The sequence below is a fragment of the Haliotis rubra genome, unplaced genomic scaffold, assembly GCF_003918875.1.
Source record: "Haliotis rubra isolate DU_JTF1 unplaced genomic scaffold, ASM391887v1 Scf37, whole genome shotgun sequence".
In the NCBI taxonomy this organism is placed as follows: domain Eukaryota; kingdom Metazoa; phylum Mollusca; class Gastropoda; order Lepetellida; family Haliotidae; genus Haliotis; species Haliotis rubra.
In genome coordinates this window covers 3,451,570-3,470,755 of record NW_025767046.1, presented here as the reverse complement: position 1 = coordinate 3,470,755, position 19,186 = coordinate 3,451,570, and the positions used below count along the sequence as shown (strand labels likewise).

At 40.5% G+C, this 19,186-nt stretch overlaps 2 protein-coding genes and 1 long non-coding RNA gene across 5 annotated transcripts; all 3 read left to right on the top strand.

The window, feature by feature from the left end:
* The first annotated feature begins 1,377 nt into the window (after positions 1-1,377).
* Positions 1,378-11,006, top strand: LOC124285849. 3 transcript variants are annotated; one of them, XM_046722124.1, is made up of 6 exons: positions 1,378-1,590; positions 3,633-3,784; positions 6,026-6,479; positions 6,537-6,785; positions 8,984-9,135; positions 10,135-11,006. In XM_046722124.1, exons 1-6 carry the CDS (start codon positions 1,458-1,460, stop codon positions 10,351-10,353), a joined length of 1,359 nt encoding a protein of 452 aa, XP_046578080.1. In that variant the 5' UTR covers positions 1,378-1,457; the 3' UTR covers positions 10,354-11,006. The 3 variants fall into 3 exon arrangements, with proteins under 3 accessions (XP_046578080.1, XP_046578079.1, XP_046578081.1); XM_046722125.1 differs by having other exon boundaries at positions 1,380-1,590; positions 6,026-6,372; positions 6,451-6,785; positions 10,135-11,005; XM_046722123.1 differs by having other exon boundaries at positions 1,379-1,590; positions 6,026-6,785; positions 10,135-11,005.
* A 14-nt stretch (positions 11,007-11,020) lies between these two features.
* On the top strand, positions 11,021-12,568 carry LOC124285850. Its single transcript, XR_006900892.1, has 2 exons — positions 11,021-11,555; positions 11,886-12,568. It is a non-coding gene; the product is annotated as an uncharacterized LOC124285850 (long non-coding RNA).
* Positions 12,569-14,893: 2,325 nt separating this feature from the next.
* Positions 14,894-17,380, top strand: LOC124285851. Its single transcript, XM_046722126.1, has 3 exons — positions 14,894-15,275; positions 16,227-16,378; positions 16,906-17,380. Exons 1-3 carry the CDS (start codon positions 14,990-14,992, stop codon positions 17,218-17,220), a joined length of 753 nt encoding a protein of 250 aa, XP_046578082.1. The 5' UTR covers positions 14,894-14,989; the 3' UTR covers positions 17,221-17,380.
* Positions 17,381-19,186: the final 1,806 nt, after the last annotated feature.

The window sequence follows — 19,186 nt, the reverse complement described above, 5'->3', positions numbered from 1 at the left end:
TTTGACGCTCAATGAGTGAGTGAGTAAGCTATAATCAAACGTCGCATTGGCATTATTTCAGCCATATGGATACCCGTGAAGAATTGATCTTCAGTAACGGGATCGGGTGGTCAGGCTCACTGAATTGTGCAGATCGATGCTCATGCTGTTGATCACTGGAATGTCTGGTCCAGACTCGATTATTTAGAGATCGCCGCCATATAGCTGTACTATTACTGAACTAAACTAAACTCACTCACTCACTAACGACTACGCTTGACGTGAACATATACCCTTCATGATCCCAAACCTTTTTCAGAAGAATTTGTATTTCTTTACCGTGAGGACGATACAGCATATGTTATCCGCCCTTTTGATACTTGCCAATATTCAGGTGATCTACGGCAAGAATGTTAATTCCTACAAAGTGCCTGAAAAAGCCTCCACACAGTCACACCTTATCGAACAAATGAATACTATAGTCCGTTTGGCTCAAAAGCGGACCGATGAATTGCAATCTAACTCGAAAACTAATAAACATATAATACTCTATGAAACGCTGATCATAATCAAAACCTCAGACCAACTCTGTGATTTGTGTGCCGAATTTATGTTCTAAAATTAAAAAAGTTGTTTAACATACTATCATCAAAATTTTGACACAGTTCACCATTTGTTACGAGGGAGGAGTGCAGAGAAAGGGACAGCCAGGTGTTAGAGAAACACGTGCACAAGTGCCGACAAAGTTATTGATTCATTAACCTGTGCTGTGCCGTCTCCATCCTTTCTCGCACACCTGGCTGTCCCTTTCTCTGCATTCTTCCCTCGTAACAAATAGTGAATTGTGTCGATATTTTAATGATAGTTTGTTAAACAACTTTTCTATTTTTAGGACATAAATTCTGCAAAAACCTCACAGAGTTGGTCTGAGGTTTTGATTATGATCAGTGTTTCATTGAGTATTTTATGTTTATTAGTTTTCGAGTTAGATTGCAATTCATCGGTCCGCTTTTGAGCCAAACGGACTATATACAAAAACACTTTTGAACTTGACATTTGGAAAAAAAGAGTTACACCCCTTAGTTGGTTAATAAGTAACATCAGAGGCTGTCGCTGTCGCTGAGAGTAGCATGATTTCTCCGGGTATTTTCAACCCTGAAATTCCCCTTTTCATGAAAGTTTAAAAATATAATAAATTAAAACTAGCAACACATATTATTACCAGTGACAAATATAGACTTGGAGATAACGTTATGTTATCAATAAAACATGGTCAATTTTGTAAACGTGGCAATTTCTGGGAATTCCCCTGAACCGAAAGTATCGGGTACTTAGAACTGTGGCCACAATACAATGGGGCGTGGCCAAATGGGGTCACGTGACACCTACCATAGATAAGAAGGGCCCCGTTAAGGAGAAACGCAATACTGAAAGTAGAATTATCTGACATTGCATAACAAGTTGGCTTACATTGAAACATGGAGGATCAACACGATTTTCACTTCTTCTTGGGCAACGATTCAACATTTAGCCTTCAATATAAGGCGGATTTCGAAATAGATGGCAACCTGTTCATCTCCGCCGAACACTACATTACCTACCAACAGGCTGGTGAGTTAACGATGTGATCAGTATACACAAAGTTATACTTTGCTGGAAGCGACAGAACAACCGCCAGGGAGACACACGTACAATAACACTGCGTGTGTGCTATGACATAAAGATATAATTCACGACCTGGTTTGTAAAATATGCAAGTGTAGATTCATGTCATTACTAGTTTTGAAATCGAAAGCCTTAACTGAACGCGAAACAAAAACTGTATTGTTTGCGGTGTGCATTGCTCGTCGTGTCAAGTCGTCTATTTATATTGCTAACGTGTCACATCATGTGGCGTGTACCTTGAACGGCTTCTGTAACTGTACAGATACATGTCACAGCCTACCCTGGCTATAATTGATATGCATCAGTGCCAAGGTGTGAGTGTGTATTAGGTAGGGGTTTGGGGGTTAACTAGATTACAATATGTAGTGGTAGTGGTAGTAGTAGTAGTAGTAGTAGTAGTAGTAGTAGTAGTAGTAGTAGTAGCTATAGGGGGTTTGAGGTCAGGTAGATGAAAATACGTAGTAGTAGTAGTAGTAGCAGTAGTAATAGGGGGTTTGGGGTCAGCGAGATGAAAATACGTAGTGGTAGTAGTAATAGGGGGTTTGGGGTCAGCTAGATTAAAATACGTAGTTGTAGTAGTAAGGGGTTTGGGGTCAGCTAGATTAAAATACGTAGTAGTAGTAGTAGTAGTAGTAGTAGTAGTAGTAGTAAGGGGTTTGGGGTCAGCTAGATTAAAATACGTAGTAGTAGTAGTAGTAGTAGTAGTAAGGGGTTTGGGGTCAGCTAGATTAAAATACGTTGTAGTAGTAGTAGTAGTAAGGGGTTTGGGGTCAGCTAGATTAAAATACGTAGTAGTAGTAGTAGTAGTAAGGGGTTTGGGGTCAGCTAGATAAAAATACGTAGTAGTAGTAAGGGGTTTGGGGTCAGCTAGATGAAAATACGCAATAGTAGTAGTAGTAGTAGAAGTAGTAAGGGGTTTGGGGTCAGCTAGATTAAAATACGTAGTAGTAGTAGTAGTAGTAAGGGGTTTGGGGTCAGCTAGATTAAAATACGTAGTAGTAGTAGTAGTAGTAAGGGGTTTGGGGTCAGCTAGATGAAAATATGTAGTAGTAGTAGTCGCGTTTGGGGTTTAACTAGATTAAAATATGTAGTAGTATTGGATGTAATCGTCGTGGTAGTAGTAGCAGTTTCAGCACAAGGTCTATTGCTTAGTATTTGTAGAATAACGAGATATAGAGTGCAATATGATTTATGCATAAACAGAGTTGTCTCTTTATACATATTAAGTCACTAAGCCTCATCTTCCAATCAATAAAAATATAAGATCTCCCTTCAATAATTATGAATATCGTTATAGATCGGGGTATTAGATTCGGTTGGCATATTGCAATCTTAGAAACCGTCTTCAGCAACACTAGACTAACGCTTTGAGTCTGAATATATATATATAATTTTGATAGTAACAAATAAACCAGTTTGAATTGAAAACGAATCCCAGTTTGAATGGAAAATCAGAACATGAGGAAATCTAGACTTGCTTCATTTGGGGCTTTAGTAAAATAATGTGGTTCACGGACTGTGAGGCAGATTACAGAAACACCAAGCTTGTCGTAAGAGGCGACTAACAGGATCGGGTGCTCAGCTCGACTCGCTTGGTTGATACATATCATCGTACCCCGGTTGCATAGTTCGATGTTCATGATGTCAGTCACTGGATTCTCATGCCAAGTCTCAGACTGTTGTCATAAAGCTGCAATATTGCTTAGTGTGATCTTAAGCAACAGACGTCTGGTTTTCAGATTTTCAGTTACATCTGAAGCATGTGCTGAAGAGACACGATTATTTACGGACTATAATTTACATAATAAAGGTGGAATATTGCTGAAGGTTATGTCATGCAACAAACAAACAGCACATTTTCAAAATTCCAGTTCCTCTGTATATACGATTCATGCTTTCAAAAGATCCGACTCAATCACGGACTCGTCCCAGAGCTGAATATTGCCTCGTTATTTAAAACAACAAACACCGTATTTTCCCAATTTCAGTTCTATCCAATGACGACGCAAGTGCTAAAAAGATTCTGTCCGTCAGTGACCACGAGAAACTGAAAGACAGTGGGAAAGGTATTCAAAATTTCAACCAGGAGGCTTGGCAGAACAGCATGGAAACAGTTCTTGAACGCGCCATCGAAGCCAAGGTAGGGTGATGCACTACATACACGTGAAGGTCCGGGTTAGAATTGGTCTTCAGTAACCCATGCTTGTCGTAAGAGGCGACTAACTGGATCGGGTGGTCAGGCTCGCTGACGTGGTTGACCGATGTCATCGGTTCCCAATTGCGTTGATCGAAGGTCATGCTGTTGATCACTGGATTGTCTGGTCCAGACTCGATTATTTACAGACAGCCTCCATATAGCTGGAATATTGCTGAGTGCGGCGTAAAACGAAACTAACCCACTCACTCACATACACGTGAAGATCCGGGTTAGAATTGGTCATCAGCAACCCAGGATGGTCGTAATAGGCGAAAAACTGGAGTGGTCAAGCTCGCCGACTTAATTGCTGCATGTCAAAATTGCGTAGATTGCTTGTGGTGTGACGAGATTGTCTGGCCCAGACTCGATTATTTACAAACCAAACAAAATGATGCACAATCTTCGACATGCCACTGAGCATCTCTATGGTGGATATAAGGCGCTTTATAAATACATTATTATTATTATTATTATCATCCGTATTTTTCATGTGTTTCTCACCTCCTGCTCAACCACCAAGAGATCCGGTGTAACAGGCCAGATTAGCCCCTGCCCGCATTAAATCCGGGTATAGTTAGAGTATACCCCGGGGAATAAACTGTCCTATAGGCCACACTATACCCGGTGTGTAAAACATCCTTGGCTAGACTATGCCCCTCCAGGCCAGAATATACCCCTCTTCTGTAACAAGGCTTTGACTGTATTTACACAGTATATCAACAACCATGATCATTTTGATGTTATCAGTGTTTAACTTGGTACATTTACACATACAGCAGTGAGGACATTATTCAGTTTCAGCACATTATACATGCTATCACTTTATGAACAGAAAGGTTAATTGAGCGGGTTTTTTCACAATTGTGTTTCGTTGTTTGGGGAATATAGTTTATTTTAATGTGTGAACAATACTGACAGGTGTAAAAGTGATTTTGATCTTTTGTTTTTACTGATTGTGGTTTTCCTGGTTGAAGTAATAAAAGTCAGTCTTATAATCAAACACCTCTGATGTCTTGGGGGTATAATCTGCTGACCTGGTGGGAGTTGGGGTATGAATTGGATAGGCCAATTTAAACCTGGAGTATAACTTGGTCTAGGCCATAATATACCCGGGTGTAATCTAGCCTAGGCAACTTAACCCAGGCGTACAATCTGTCCTGTGAGGTATAACTTGGTCTAGGCCATAATATACCCGGGTGTAATCTAGCCTAGGCAACTTAACCCAGGCATATCTCAGCTGGGCTATACTGGGGGTACAATCTGTCCTGTGAGGTATGAATTGGTCTAGACCATAATATACCCGGGTGTAATCTAGCCTAGGCAACTTAACCCAGGCATATATCAGCTGGGCTATACTGGGGGTACAATCTGTCCTGTGAGGTATGAATTGGTATAGGCCGATTTATACCCCGGAGTATAAATTGGCCTAGGCCATAATATACCCAGGGTATATTCTTGCCTAGGCCACTTTAATCCCGAGTATAGTCTATGGCCTGTTACGATGGGTTCGCTATGCTTCTGGAATATTTAATACAAGTATAGATGAAGAGAGATTCAAGCTGTCCTGGTTTTATATGCGTACGGAGGAATAGAGTATTTTATATCACATCATGACATACATCAAAGTCTACAGAGGCGGGGAAAATTGAGATAAATAGGTTTTTATCATTTCACGTCGGAGAGAACATTCGTGGCAGGAGGAAGATAGGAAACGTAGGGAAACAGCGGAGAGTCTTAAATTTGTTTTCAATAATCACAGCATATTCATGAGAATAGGTATATATATTCCTTACCACAGATGCTGAGCAAAGCGTTGGCACCGTATGGGCTTTAAGGGTTTCTTTACAAATTATGGCTTAATGATAGGACATGTACATGATATATATTGTTTGTTCACGAACAAGACAGTTATTTTATTTTGAGAGTTTATAATACTGAAAAAAACCACATATCTGACATCCTGCAGAATGAGTGGACAGACTCCAAAACTCCATCAAAAACGTCCGTCATCAAATATCAAATAACGCCCCAAATCTGGAAAGTGATGTTTATTTATTGAAGATTAATAAATAAACATCATTTCGTTTTCGTCATAGGTTCTGAAATATTTAATGCTGACACGACCATCTTGACTTAAGGTTATTCTAAAAATGGTTTGTGTTTTAGTTGTTGTTTTTCTTACAGTTCGATCAGAATCCCAAGCTTCATGAATCCCTGTTTGCCACACACCCTCAACTTTTGGTTGAGGCCACCCCGGGTAATAAGAAGTGGGGTATTGGACTAGCGAGCGACGATGTCAGAGCTTGGGACAAGAGTACATGGAAAGGAAGAAATCTTTTGGGGTATGCCTTGACTCGTGTCCGGGATAAACTGATGGCACAGCCGCGGAAACATCAAGCGAAAGCGAAGGTACACGTGGCAATTGAGAAAGAGGCAGAAGCAACAGCGGACTCCGAGAACAAGAAGAAAAAGAAGAAGAAGAAAAAGAAGATGGCTCGTATAGCGGAAGAGGGAGAAGTGGTGGCAGAGAGACAGACGGAAGGGGGCGTCAGAGCAGAGGAAGCGAAGAATGGCGATGTACGCCCTAAGCGAAAGTGGTTGAACGAAAAACAGGATCAGGATAATAAGAAACGGGAAAATGAACCAATGGGAAGACGAGACAGCGATTCAAGACGTCAGCTGGGAAACAGAGAAAATGAACCAATGGGTCCAAGGTTGACAAGGGAGATTACACCTACAGAAACATGCGGCAACGCGTCAACAAACGGCGCCCAGTTTAACCCCACGTATAGAGACAAACGATATATAGGATCATCCGGAAAAGACGAATTGTTTTTATTCTACGGTTTCAAGTCTCCATTCAGTCACCATCACGAAGCCTATTTCAAGATTGATGGTGTGACATTCAACTGTGGTGAACAGTACATGATGTATCAGAAGGCGGGTGAGTGGAGCATACATACATACATACATACATACATACATACATACATACATACATACATACATACATACATACATACATACATACATACATACATACATACATACATACATACATACAGGTGAAATTGGGTTTAACGTCGTGCTTGAGAATATTTCGCTCATATGACGACGTGCATGCGTATGTATTGCAAAATATTGCAAGTAGTATTTTAACCAAAAGACTACTTAATGAGTTACTATTTATAATGCAAAACGGAACAAAATCACTATGCTCGATTAACTGGGTTTATGAGTATAAATGTAAAATAATATTTGGCACTGAAACAGATTTCCGAGCGTTACGAAGTTTTCTGAATGCCGCAGTGATGTCTGAACTGCATGAAACCGGTTATACGCCCCCTAGCAAACATAACACATTATACTGATACTCCGAGCAAACACATTACACGCGCGCGCGCAGACCAGTCATTGTACCCATTAATGCCGAGCGCCAGGCAGGGACTTTCCACATCACTGGACCGGCTTTACAATGAACGGTCATGTCATTGTTCGGGTGATTGGTACGTACTGGGAACCAGATCGTAAGGTAGGTAAGACGTGGAGCGGGATGTGGTGGAGAGGAGCGGAGTGGAGTGGTGCGGAGCGGAGCGGAGTGATGGGATGTGGTTGAGCGGAGTGGGTTGTGATGTAGTGGGTGTGTGAATGAGTAAGTGGATGTTTCCGATCATGTTCGTGTAAGAGCGCGAGCTTGCTGGTGGAAGTGGATTGAGTAAGTGAGTGGGGCCTGGTGATTTTAGTAAGAGGGAACTCCCATCAATCATTGTGGTACTTCAGCATGGATGTATTTTCCAACATCATTATTTGATCAGACATTGCCTGTCTGCATAAAATACAACCATAACACTTCCTAGAACACTTCTTTTACGTATCGAGGGATGAGCCTCAGCGTGTCATAAATAGTTACATACTTCTGTTGTCTCGCCTTCGATTCCCCTTACACGGATATAATGTGTCAAGTGGTCATTCATGCTTGTTCAGGTTTGACATTTCGAGATAATTGTAGCGATTTTTGGCACTTTAAGTTGAATAAGATATATATCTCAGTGAGTACGAGCCGGGGATCGAACCCGCGACCTTCCGCTCTCCGGGCGGACGCTCTAATCACTGAGTCAGCGCTGGAGTGGAGTGGAGCGGAGTGGAATTCATACATACAAGCATGCAAACATACACACATGCATGCATACATACATACAAACATAAATAAATACAAACATACATACATACATAAATACGAACATACATACATACATACAAACATACATACAAACATGCATGCATACATACAAACATAAATAAATACAAACATACATACATACATAAATACGAACATATATACATACATACAAACATACACACATGCATGCATACATACATGCATACAAACATACATACAAACATACATACATACATACAAACATACACACATGCATGCATACATACATACAAACATACATACAAACATAAATAAATACATAAATACGAACATACATACAAACATGCATACAAACATACACACATGCATGCATACATACATACAAACATAAATAAATACAAACATACATACATACATAAATACGAACATACACACATACATACATACATACATACATACATACAAACATACATACAAACATACACACATGCATGCATACAAACAACATACATACAAACATACATACATACATACATACATACATTCAAACATACACACATGCATGCATACATACATACAGAGGAGAGGAGCGGAGTGTGATGGGATGTGGTGGAGTGGAGTGGGTTGTGATTTAGTGGGTGAGTGAATGGGTAAGTGGATGTTTCCGATCATGTTCGTGTAAGAGCGCGAGCTTGCTGGTGGAAGTGGATTGAGTGAGTGAGTGGGGCCGGGTGATTTAGTGAGAGGGAACTCCCATTCAATCATTGTGGTACTTCAGCATGGATGTATTTTCCAACATCATTATTTGATTAGCATGAAAGTACCGAAAGTAGAGAACATTTCTGTTTTCATATGAAATGTTTTCGTGTTTATCTGAGATACCCTCTACAAATGCCACAGGCTTATCTTACATAATCAATATTATTATATCTATGTATATATTTTTATTTTTTCCTTTTTCAATTTTCACTCTAAATTTCCAGTTACATTCAATGACAAAGACATTGAGGCGAAAGTATTGGCAACGGATAATCCCGCAGAACACAAGCGACTTGGAAGAAAGATCGAAAATTTTGACATAAAAGTGTGGAAAGAGTGTTGTCAGCGGGTTGTTGAACGCGCAAACCGGGCCAAGGTGAGTGAGTTTAGTTTTACGCCGCTTTTAGCAATATTCCAGTAATATCATGGCGGGGGACACCAGAAATGGACTTCACACATTGTACCCATGTGGGGAATCGAAACCGGGTCTTCGGCGTGACGAGCGACCGCTTTAGCCACTAGGCTACCCCACCGCCCCTCATTAATGCGTGAATGATCCAATGTTGCTAAACGTCGCTTGGAACACAACTGTTGTTTTTAAGGGTGTTGGGATCTTAGACGTTTAGCGTATTGGTAGAAAAATATCACGCGAAGTGGGGCCATTGGGCGGAACAAATTATCCGGGGAGTTAATACTCTAATGGTTCTGGTATATGTGTGTTGGATATGAAATTAATATATTCTTGTAACAGTTCAATTATAAAACATAGAGTGAGTGAGTTTAGCTTTACGCCGCTTTTAGCAATATTCCAGCAATATCACGGCGGGGAACACCAGGAATTGGGCCTCACACATTGTATCCATGTGGGCAATCGAACCCGGGTCTTCGGCGTGACGAGCGAACGCTTTAACCACTGGGCTACCCTACCGCCCCTATGAAGCGTAGAACTTTATGGATAACATAAACGTTTGTTTATTGCACAGACCGACGTTTCGGGGGTAGATTCTTACACCGTTATTAAACTAAGAGTGGCAACATGAAAAGCTTTACAGAAGAATCTTGCAATAAACAGGAAATTATTGTTATTTATAAAGTTGTATGCTTCATTATTGATTCCGCAACTTCTAGAATGCTGATCCAACAATGACAAAAACAGTTGTATGGTTTTCCGCCGCTTTTATCAATATTCCAGCAGTATCACGACCGGGGACAGAAATGGGCTTCACACATTGTACCTAAGTGGAGAATTGAACCCGGGTCTGCGACGTGACGAGCGAACGCTTTAACCACGAGCCTAAAGAGGAAAGAGGATGCAGGCGAATTGATATATTAAATGAGCTTGAGAATATATATCCACATTTATTTTATTTTTCAGTTTTCCCAGAATCCGGATTTGAAAAAGAAGCTGTTTAAAACACATCCTAAACTGATGGTTGAAGCGAGCCCCTCAGACCTTGTATGGGGTATTGGGCTTGACAGGGAGGACCCTCTGGCCTGGGACATGAAGAACTGGAGAGGGAAGAACCAGCTTGGATACATATTGACATATGTGAGGGACACGCTGATGGAGGAGGAAAGGAACCAGATGAAATAGAATAGAAAGGAACCGGATGTAATAGAATAGTGGGAGGAAAGGAACCTGATTTAGTGGAATAGGGGAGGGGCGGTGGAGGTTTAATAACCGGATGTAATGGAATAGGGGGAGGGGGGATATACGAAAGTAATGGAATAGGGAGAGAGTGAACCAGATGTAATGGAATAGGGTAGGGACTGAACCAGATGTAATGGAATAGGGTAGGGACTGAAGCAGATGTAATAGGGTAGGGAGTGAACCAGATGTAATGGGATAGGGGAGGGAGTGAACCAGATGTAATAGAATTGGGGAGGGAGTGAACCAGATGTAATAGAATGAGGGAGGGAGTGAACCAGATGTAATGGAATGAGGGAGGGAGTGAACCAGATGTAATGGAATAGGGGAGGGAATGAACCAGATGTAATAGAATTGGGGAGGGAGTGAACCAGATGTAATAGAATGAGGGAGGGAGTGAACCAGATGTAATGGAATGAGGGAGGGAGTGAACCAGATGTAATTGAATAGGGGAGGGAGTGAACCAGATGTAATGGAATAGGGGAGGGAATGAACCAGATGTAATAGAATAGGGAGGGAGTGAACCAGATGTAATAGAATAGGAGAGGGAATGAACCAGATGTAATGGAATAGGGGAGGGAGTGAACCAGATGTAATGGAATAGGGTAGGGACTGAAGCAGATGTAATAGGGTAGGGAGTGAACCAGATGTAATGGGATAGGGGAGGGAGTGAACCAGATGTAATAGAATTGGGGAGGGAGTGAACCAGATGTAATAGAATGAGGGAGGGAGTGAACCAGATGTAATGGAATAGGGTAGGGACTGAAGCAGATGTAATAGGGTAGGGAGTGAACCAGATGTAATGGGATAGGGGAGGGAGTGAACCAGATGTAATAGAATTGGGGAGGGAGTGAACCAGATGTAATAGAATGAGGGAGGGAGTGAACCAGATGTAATGGAATGAGGGAGGGAGTGAACCAGATGTAATGGAATAGGGGAGGGAATGAACCAGATGTAATGGAATTGGGGAGGGAGTGAACCAGATGTAATGGAATAGGGTAGGGACTGAAGCAGATGTAATAGGGTAGGGAGTGAACCAGATGTAATGGGATAGGGGAGGGAGTGAACCAGATGTAATAGAATAGGAGAGGGAATGAACCAGATGTAATGGAATAGGGGAGGGAGTGAACCAGATGTAATGGAATAGGGTAGGGACTGAAGCAGATGTAATAGGGTAGGGAGTGAACCAGATGTAATGGGATAGGGGAGGGAGTGAACCAGATGTAATAGAATAGGAGAGGGAATGAACCAGATGTAATGGAATAGGGTAGGGACTGAACCAGATGTAATGGAATAGGGTAGGGACTGAAGCAGATGTAATAGGGTAGGGAGTGAACCAGATGTAATGGGATAGGGGAGGGAGTGAACCAGATGTAATAGAATAGGGAAGGGAGTGAACCAGATGTAATAGAATGAGGGAGGGAGTGAACCAGATGTAATGGAATGAGGGAGGGAGTGAACCAGATGTAATGGAATAGGGAGGGAATGAACCAGATGTAATAGAATAGGGGAGGGAATGAACCAGATGTAATAGAATAGGGAGGAAGTGAACCAGATGTAATGGAATGAGGGAGGGAGTGAACCAGATGTAATGGAATAGGGGAGGGAATGAACCAGATGTAATAGAATAGGGGAGGGAATGAACCAGATGTAATAGAATAGGGGGGGGAGTGAACCAGATGTAATAGAATAGGGGATGGAATGAACCAGATGTAATGGAATAGGGGAATATGGGAGGGGGTGAACCAGATGTAATGGAATAGGGGAGGGAGTGAACCAGATGTAATAGAATGGTGGAGGGAGTGAACCAGATGTAATAGGGAATGATACACACTGGAGTTCACGAACAGATATTCTTTACTAAAATAATGGTTCCGTGGTCGAAGTATTGAAACATTTTTTTTACCCTTCAGGTTTTATAATCAAATTTGATTGGATTCGAAAATATAAATTAACATTCTTTGTTTACGTGGAATTCCGACCACTACTTACGATACCTTATGTACGTGAAGCTTCGAATAATGTTCGTCGTGGGTACTGTTTTCAGTGAACCCTAAGACAGTGAGATGAGTGGAAGAGAGGTGACACATGAACACTGTCCATTGTTAACTGGTATCTCTCCAACGGCCGGGTACCAATCTGGTACCAACTAAACTGAAAACTGAAACCTGGTATTACAGTTCCCAGCTATGGTGTCTTTGAACACTGCTCACAGAATTTCAATCTCATTATATTCATGATAAGAATTATTTCATTATTTACTTACCATCAAAAGTTTAGACTCACTAGTGTAAATATAGCCACTTACTAACGTCAGGCAACAGTCCTAAACTGAATTTTGCAAAAACATTCTATACTGTTTAAAGGTACTGTTTACACATGAACTGATGTATTGTAAAACAAGTTTGTAACGTTGAAAAGATCATTGTCATGAGTTCAATAAATGATAAAAATCAGTGAAAATTGGCGAATTCTTAACAAATCTTTACACCAAAACGCAGCTGTTCACATGCACGATATTTGCACATGCTTTTCAGCAGTGTAATGCATGATCCTCGTGCAATTCATCTGCATCTTCGATGTAACCATATATTTATACATATAGTGAGTGTTTTCAGTGAGTCTAAACGTTTGAGGGGAAGTATATTTCAGTTGATCTTCAGAGCACTGAGGCTCAGTATTCAGTTTGTGGTAATTTCATGCTGCAAATTATATAAATGATGAATGTCAAATATTGTAAAAAATAACTTCTTCTGGACATTGGTTTCTGGTCTCACCTGTTGTTCATGTGGTCAGTGATTTCACTGCTTGACCTGTATCAAATGATGGATAAAACCAACATGACATTTAGTAATTATGTCAAGAATCCCAATGTCTTCCCATGGTACTGGGGCAGAGGCTGATGCCAATGCGAAAAGATTATGTTGGTCTACGATCAAATGAAGTTTTAAAAGAATTTTCAGGATGATTGTGAAGTTAAAAATTGGTAGCAACGATCCCGAATTTCATCAATGTAGCAAGTTAAACAAATCATTAGGGGCCAGACACACATGGGATTGGTCGTCACGTGTCATAATAAATGTTTAATGCAAATAAAACGTATACTTCTTTCACATTGTTGCTGATTTTCTGTGTAACGTAACATCAAGTCATTTCAAATAGACTTTTCTCAAGTGCAGATGAAATTACCTAAATCTAGCGGTATTTTATGAAAAATATGAATTGTCCTAGCGCACTCACTAGTCACACTCAAAATTACTTCCACACTGTTATATTTTGTAAAATATGAAAGATTTCAATCTTTAGCATAAATAACAATGATAATAATAAATGCAATTATAATGCGCTAAACTCCATTCACAAAGTGAATACTCATAGTGATAAAATACTGTGCTCAGCGGCGCTGACTATTATTACCCCGAATGACCCAAGCTGCCTGTGAGGTTAATAGTCACATGAATTGTCCCACCGGGTACCCTTTTAGTGCTGGGTGAACAGGGGCAATTTTTAACAAACTTACATGCCGAAGGTGAGACCACATGTATCACATGTGCTTCCTTGTGGGGCAGGAGTAGAAACGCTCAGGAGTCAAGCTGCCGAACACGGTGACGGGTCACCATTCTGAAGACTCTCCGCGCCCAAAGTTGCTGAACTTCAACTGACTTGTGCCCTGAGCTCCATGCACAGGATCACCCATCCACATCTGCTCTCTGCACACAAATACTGGGTGTGTTTGCCATGTTAGCTTTGAAAAATATTGCATTTTATGCCACAGATTCTACCTTTCAAACATGGTAATTCATTTCTTACTATGAACAAACACAATATTTACACAATATTTTGATCCGTAAAATATGTTTTACGAACTGTTGCAGAAATGAATGATGGTCAAATAGATCAAATCAAATTTAACAACAGAACTTCATTACTCTCAAGGCTTTATACATATTATATCGAGGGTTTACTGGAAATAGGATTAAACCATTGGACCAGATATCCATCACGATATTTGATTTCTTCATAAAGTTGACGACAGACAGTAAAACTTAGAGGTGCGTATAGCCGTCTGGAGGAAAAATAGCCCATGTTCCTTTCAATATATAAGCTTAATATATCAGCATGTTCATTCCTTGAATATAACATTTCCATGTTAGCTTTAAGTATAGGTATATTATTAAGTACAGTTTAGGTATACGATTTTCTAATCTTGCCCACATCTAGGCATGTGATGGAGTATGTGCGTGTATTGTATGTATGTGTGTTGGGGCTCGTGCGTCTTCTCCTCCTTCACTAAAAACACTTTGTTGAAGTTTTGTGAGATATTTTAAAACTGTTTATATTCATTTCTGTATAAATTGGAGACCTTATATCAGACCCCCACCCCACTTCTAACTACGATCTTCATTCATATCCACTTTAATACACATGCATGGAGATCTAACATGGCTGGACACATCAGTTATTCCGATCAGAGTTGCCTCCCTTTGGAACGCGGAAGTGTCGTAAGTTTGCCGAAATAGAAACTTGCCGCTGTGCGGACAGATCGAAGGTAAGCAGTCGATAGCTCCTGGCTGTTATCAACATGGCAGACACCAAATCAGTCAAAATATCTGAAGCCAAGACGAGTCTCAAGCGGAAAACCGTCGATGTACCACCAGTCCCCGAGAAGAAACAACGTGAAAGCGGCAACAAAACCAATACAATCAAGAGCGGTCTTTCACAACTGCACAAACACATCACTGGGAAAGACAATTTTGAGTTTTTCTACGGCAATAAGTCACCCTTCAGTCAACACTTCCTAGCCACATTCACGATAGAGGGTGTCAAATTCAACTGTGCTGAACAGTACATGATGTACCAGAAGGCGGGTGAGTCGATTTACCGTATTAACTCTATTAATAGTATTAGGCGCCGTATCTCCCACTCAGGCCAGTGATAAATCCCAGGTCGTACGCTCTGTACCCCAAAACAGAACCCGGATCTTTTATAGAGGCCGGGTGACGTCCATAATTTGTGGAATGATAACAACATGTAATGATGATAATAATTATCTGATGATGTGTCTTTGCATGACGCCGGTTCAACGGCTTGCCGGAAATAAATTGAGCAACAAATAAGAGAAATGCTGGTATGTTGGCATAGATTGCATTATGTAATGAACAGCTTCGTTAGTAGGACTACGACAGATCAATACTAAATCCCCTTAACGCAGCTTTGGTGACGAGTTTGCCCAACAACGATAATAATAATAATAATATATATGCATGTATAACGCGTTGATTAGAGTGAGTTGGGTTTTACGCCGCTTTTAGCAATATTCCAGCAATATCATGGCGGGGGACACAATAAATCATTAAATGGACTTCACACATTATACCCATGTGGGGAATCGAACCCGGGCCTTCGACGTGACGAGCGAACGCTTAAACCACTAGGCTACCCTCGTTGATTAGAAGAGAAGCTATATAGGTCATATACAATTCCAGCAATATCACGGCGGGGAAGCTATATAGGTCATATACAATTATGAGGAACAAGTATCCCATCGTGCACTTTGGTTAGAATAGATATGCAGCTCCAAGCTGAATCGAGTGGTAAGGCTATGACGTGGTTACCCATAAGGCTTTGGGCGTTGTTCATCATGTCACTCACTTGTTCGCTTGCCCCGGATGTAGTTATCTTAGGCCCGCTGCGATGAAGCAGACATGTTGTTGCCTGCCGAACGATAACCATTTCCTTTGATTTGGCATCTGTTTTGGAAAATATTCATCAGCAAAACCTATCTGTCTGTTTAAGTACCATAATGTTTCTACTTTCAGTGTTGTTTAAGGACGAAGTGTATAAGAAGAAAATCATGTCGACCCCAAATCCCGTGGAACAGAAGCGCCTTGGTCGGAAAGTGCGGAAATTCGATAAGGCAGTATGGGGACGAAATTGTGTACAGATTGTTGAACGTGCCAACGCGGCCAAGGTGAGGCCACAATAGGGACAAAGGTCCCATATTGACAAATATAAACTGAATGTATGACGAATGGATGTAGGGCAAGTATAATTTCACTAACCATAATGCTAGAATTCTGTGATTTGATAATCTTCCAGGTAGGAACAGTATGTCCGTATGACATTGGAGCACATATTTGATCAAGTATCCATAAAAGGCATTCCCAGATTGCTTTGAGACTATTTTACCTTGACTATACATGGAGCACGTGTAGAAAATATAACTTGCCCGATCTTATTATTACTGGATACGGGCGTCGTGCAGTTGCAATTATATAAATAGGGGCAGGTTTAAAGCGTTTGCTCGTCACGTAGAAGGCCCGGGTTCGATTCCCCGCATGGATACAATGTGTGAAGCCTATTCTGGTGTACCCCTTTGGAATATTGCTAAAAGCAGCGTAAAACCATATTCACTCACCCACTGTAAAGATGAGATTGCTGTGTGAAACAAGTATTAATGCCGTAAGGTATTTAAAGGCCAGGTTTTGTTTCCTCCAGTTCTCACAGAACCAGGACCTGAAGAAGCAGCTTCTGGCCACACGCCCCAAACTGATGGTTGAGTGTAGCCCCAGGGATCGTTTGTGGGGTATTGGCCTTGGCAGGAGCAACCCCAAAGCTTGGGACACCAAGACATGGCGGGGGAAGAACCTCCTGGGGTACGCCTTGACTGCTGTCAGGGACAGACTGGAGAAGAGGCAGGGTGAGGAAGACGGAGAAGGAAAGGATGGGGAGGACAAAGGAACAGCGGAGATTGATGATGAAGGAGCAGAGATCGAAGAGAAGAATGTTGATGGAAAGAAAGGGAAGGACTGAGATTTCATGGGAAAAGTTTGTTTGTGTGTGTGATAATTTATGAATGCTGATAATAGTTTGCAAAGAAGAAAGAGATGTCCGCACCATTTACGTTGGTTTGCCATTTTACATGAGGTTGTGTTTCCTTGTTATGTACATATTTCATTCTTTGTTTTTGCCATTAAATGGTACATTAGACATTTAATGTGTTTTACATCATAATTGTACTGTCGCTTACTGAAAAATCCAGAATAAGGTTCGACAGGTTTTCACTCAATATAAAACTATGAATGGAACTGTTTGTGGATAGCAGGGAAACATACAGCAATAAGCAACAGCTGTATAGGTTACACAACGACCATAAAGCACCAAACAAGTTATTACATTCAGTTGGACAACAAATCGTAAGACGGTCAAGCATTTTCGCAAAAGCGGCAGGGTGCAATTTTGTAGGGAGGTTGATCTATTTGCGTTATGAAAATACCTGTCGTAAGATGAATGACATATACACATGGAACTTAATTAAGCACCCCCTGATTTTTTCATATTGCCTGAGCAGCCATTACCATTAGTATGTATACCGGAGAGCTTACACGCCATTGTTTCCAGAAAGTTGACATTTTGGACAAAACAATAACAACAAAATCATGAAAATTTGCAATATTTTAGTTTACAAACGACACGAAAACGTCTTTTGACGATGTTGTGAATGTCAAACTGTCGCCCAATAGCACTGCATGACATCCCGGCGTCGTGCATTCCAATAATTTGCCATGTTCTTGCTTCTGGTTGTCTCCTTCGTGCCTTTGTAACAGATACTGGTAAAATCATTTAAAAGTTTTGGCGTTTTACGCAATTAGCTGCATTGAGTTAATAGTGCTTTTTTAGACAATCGTGGGTAGTATGCTTCAACTGCATACTGAGATGTGTTTTGACGATTGATTTAGCAAAACCCTTACACAGCATTGAAAGGGAATACAGTTCATCGTTACAATTCAAGAAGTATCATTAGGTAAGTCAGTAACTTAAAATATGTTAGGGGGTACTTAATTAAGTTCCATGTGCATAGTTCATTTATCTCGTTGTGTGTGTTTCCATTTCCTCGATAATAATAATACGAACCACATCGACCCATAACCATGACAACCAATATCATATGTGCATTAATTTGGAGATCGCTGGATGTCATGATCATCTTACGTATTTCTCTATGGCTCCGAAATATGGGGAGTTAAATATAAGGATTCCATTGAAAAGTCCACGCTTAATATTTTAAACATTTCTTAGGTGTTGGTAAATATGCCTCTAACAAAGCTGTTTTAGGAGAAACTGGTCGCACCGGTCTCTTTGTTCCATCTCATTTACCTTTATCCTTAAGCAGAGATTAAATGGCATATTTTCACAAAACTGGCACTCTCAAATAGCATCCTCAAGATTTCTGTGTCATTATGCAAATATAAAATCGTTACTTATTCCTGAAAAATATGTATCCGAACTACAGGACAGAACTTTAAGAAGAGCATTCTGTAAATTACGAATATCACTCCACAATTTTAATGTTAAAAATCTTAGAAAGAAAAATGTACATGATAAAAATAATAGTTTATGTCATTTTTGTAATGAAGGCTATGTCGAGGATGAGTTTCATGTTCTTTTCATTTGTGAGCATTACCAGTTTCTTAGAAGCAGATACCTCCCTATGATCTCAACTGTGTACAACGATGAACAACAAATGAAAAAACCTGTTAAACTCAAGAAATATCAATAACATATTATCTGTTTCAATATTCCTTAAAAAGATTTTTGAAATTAGACGGTAATATATGTATGTATATTTATATTTCCACGTGACTGTGCAATGTAAAAATATAACACAACTGTACTATAGGTCATATGGCCTGAAATACTGAATAAACATCTGTCTGTCTGTCTGTCGTATTCTGATATCATTCAATGTGTTGTAGTGTGTGAGTGAGTGAGTAAGGTG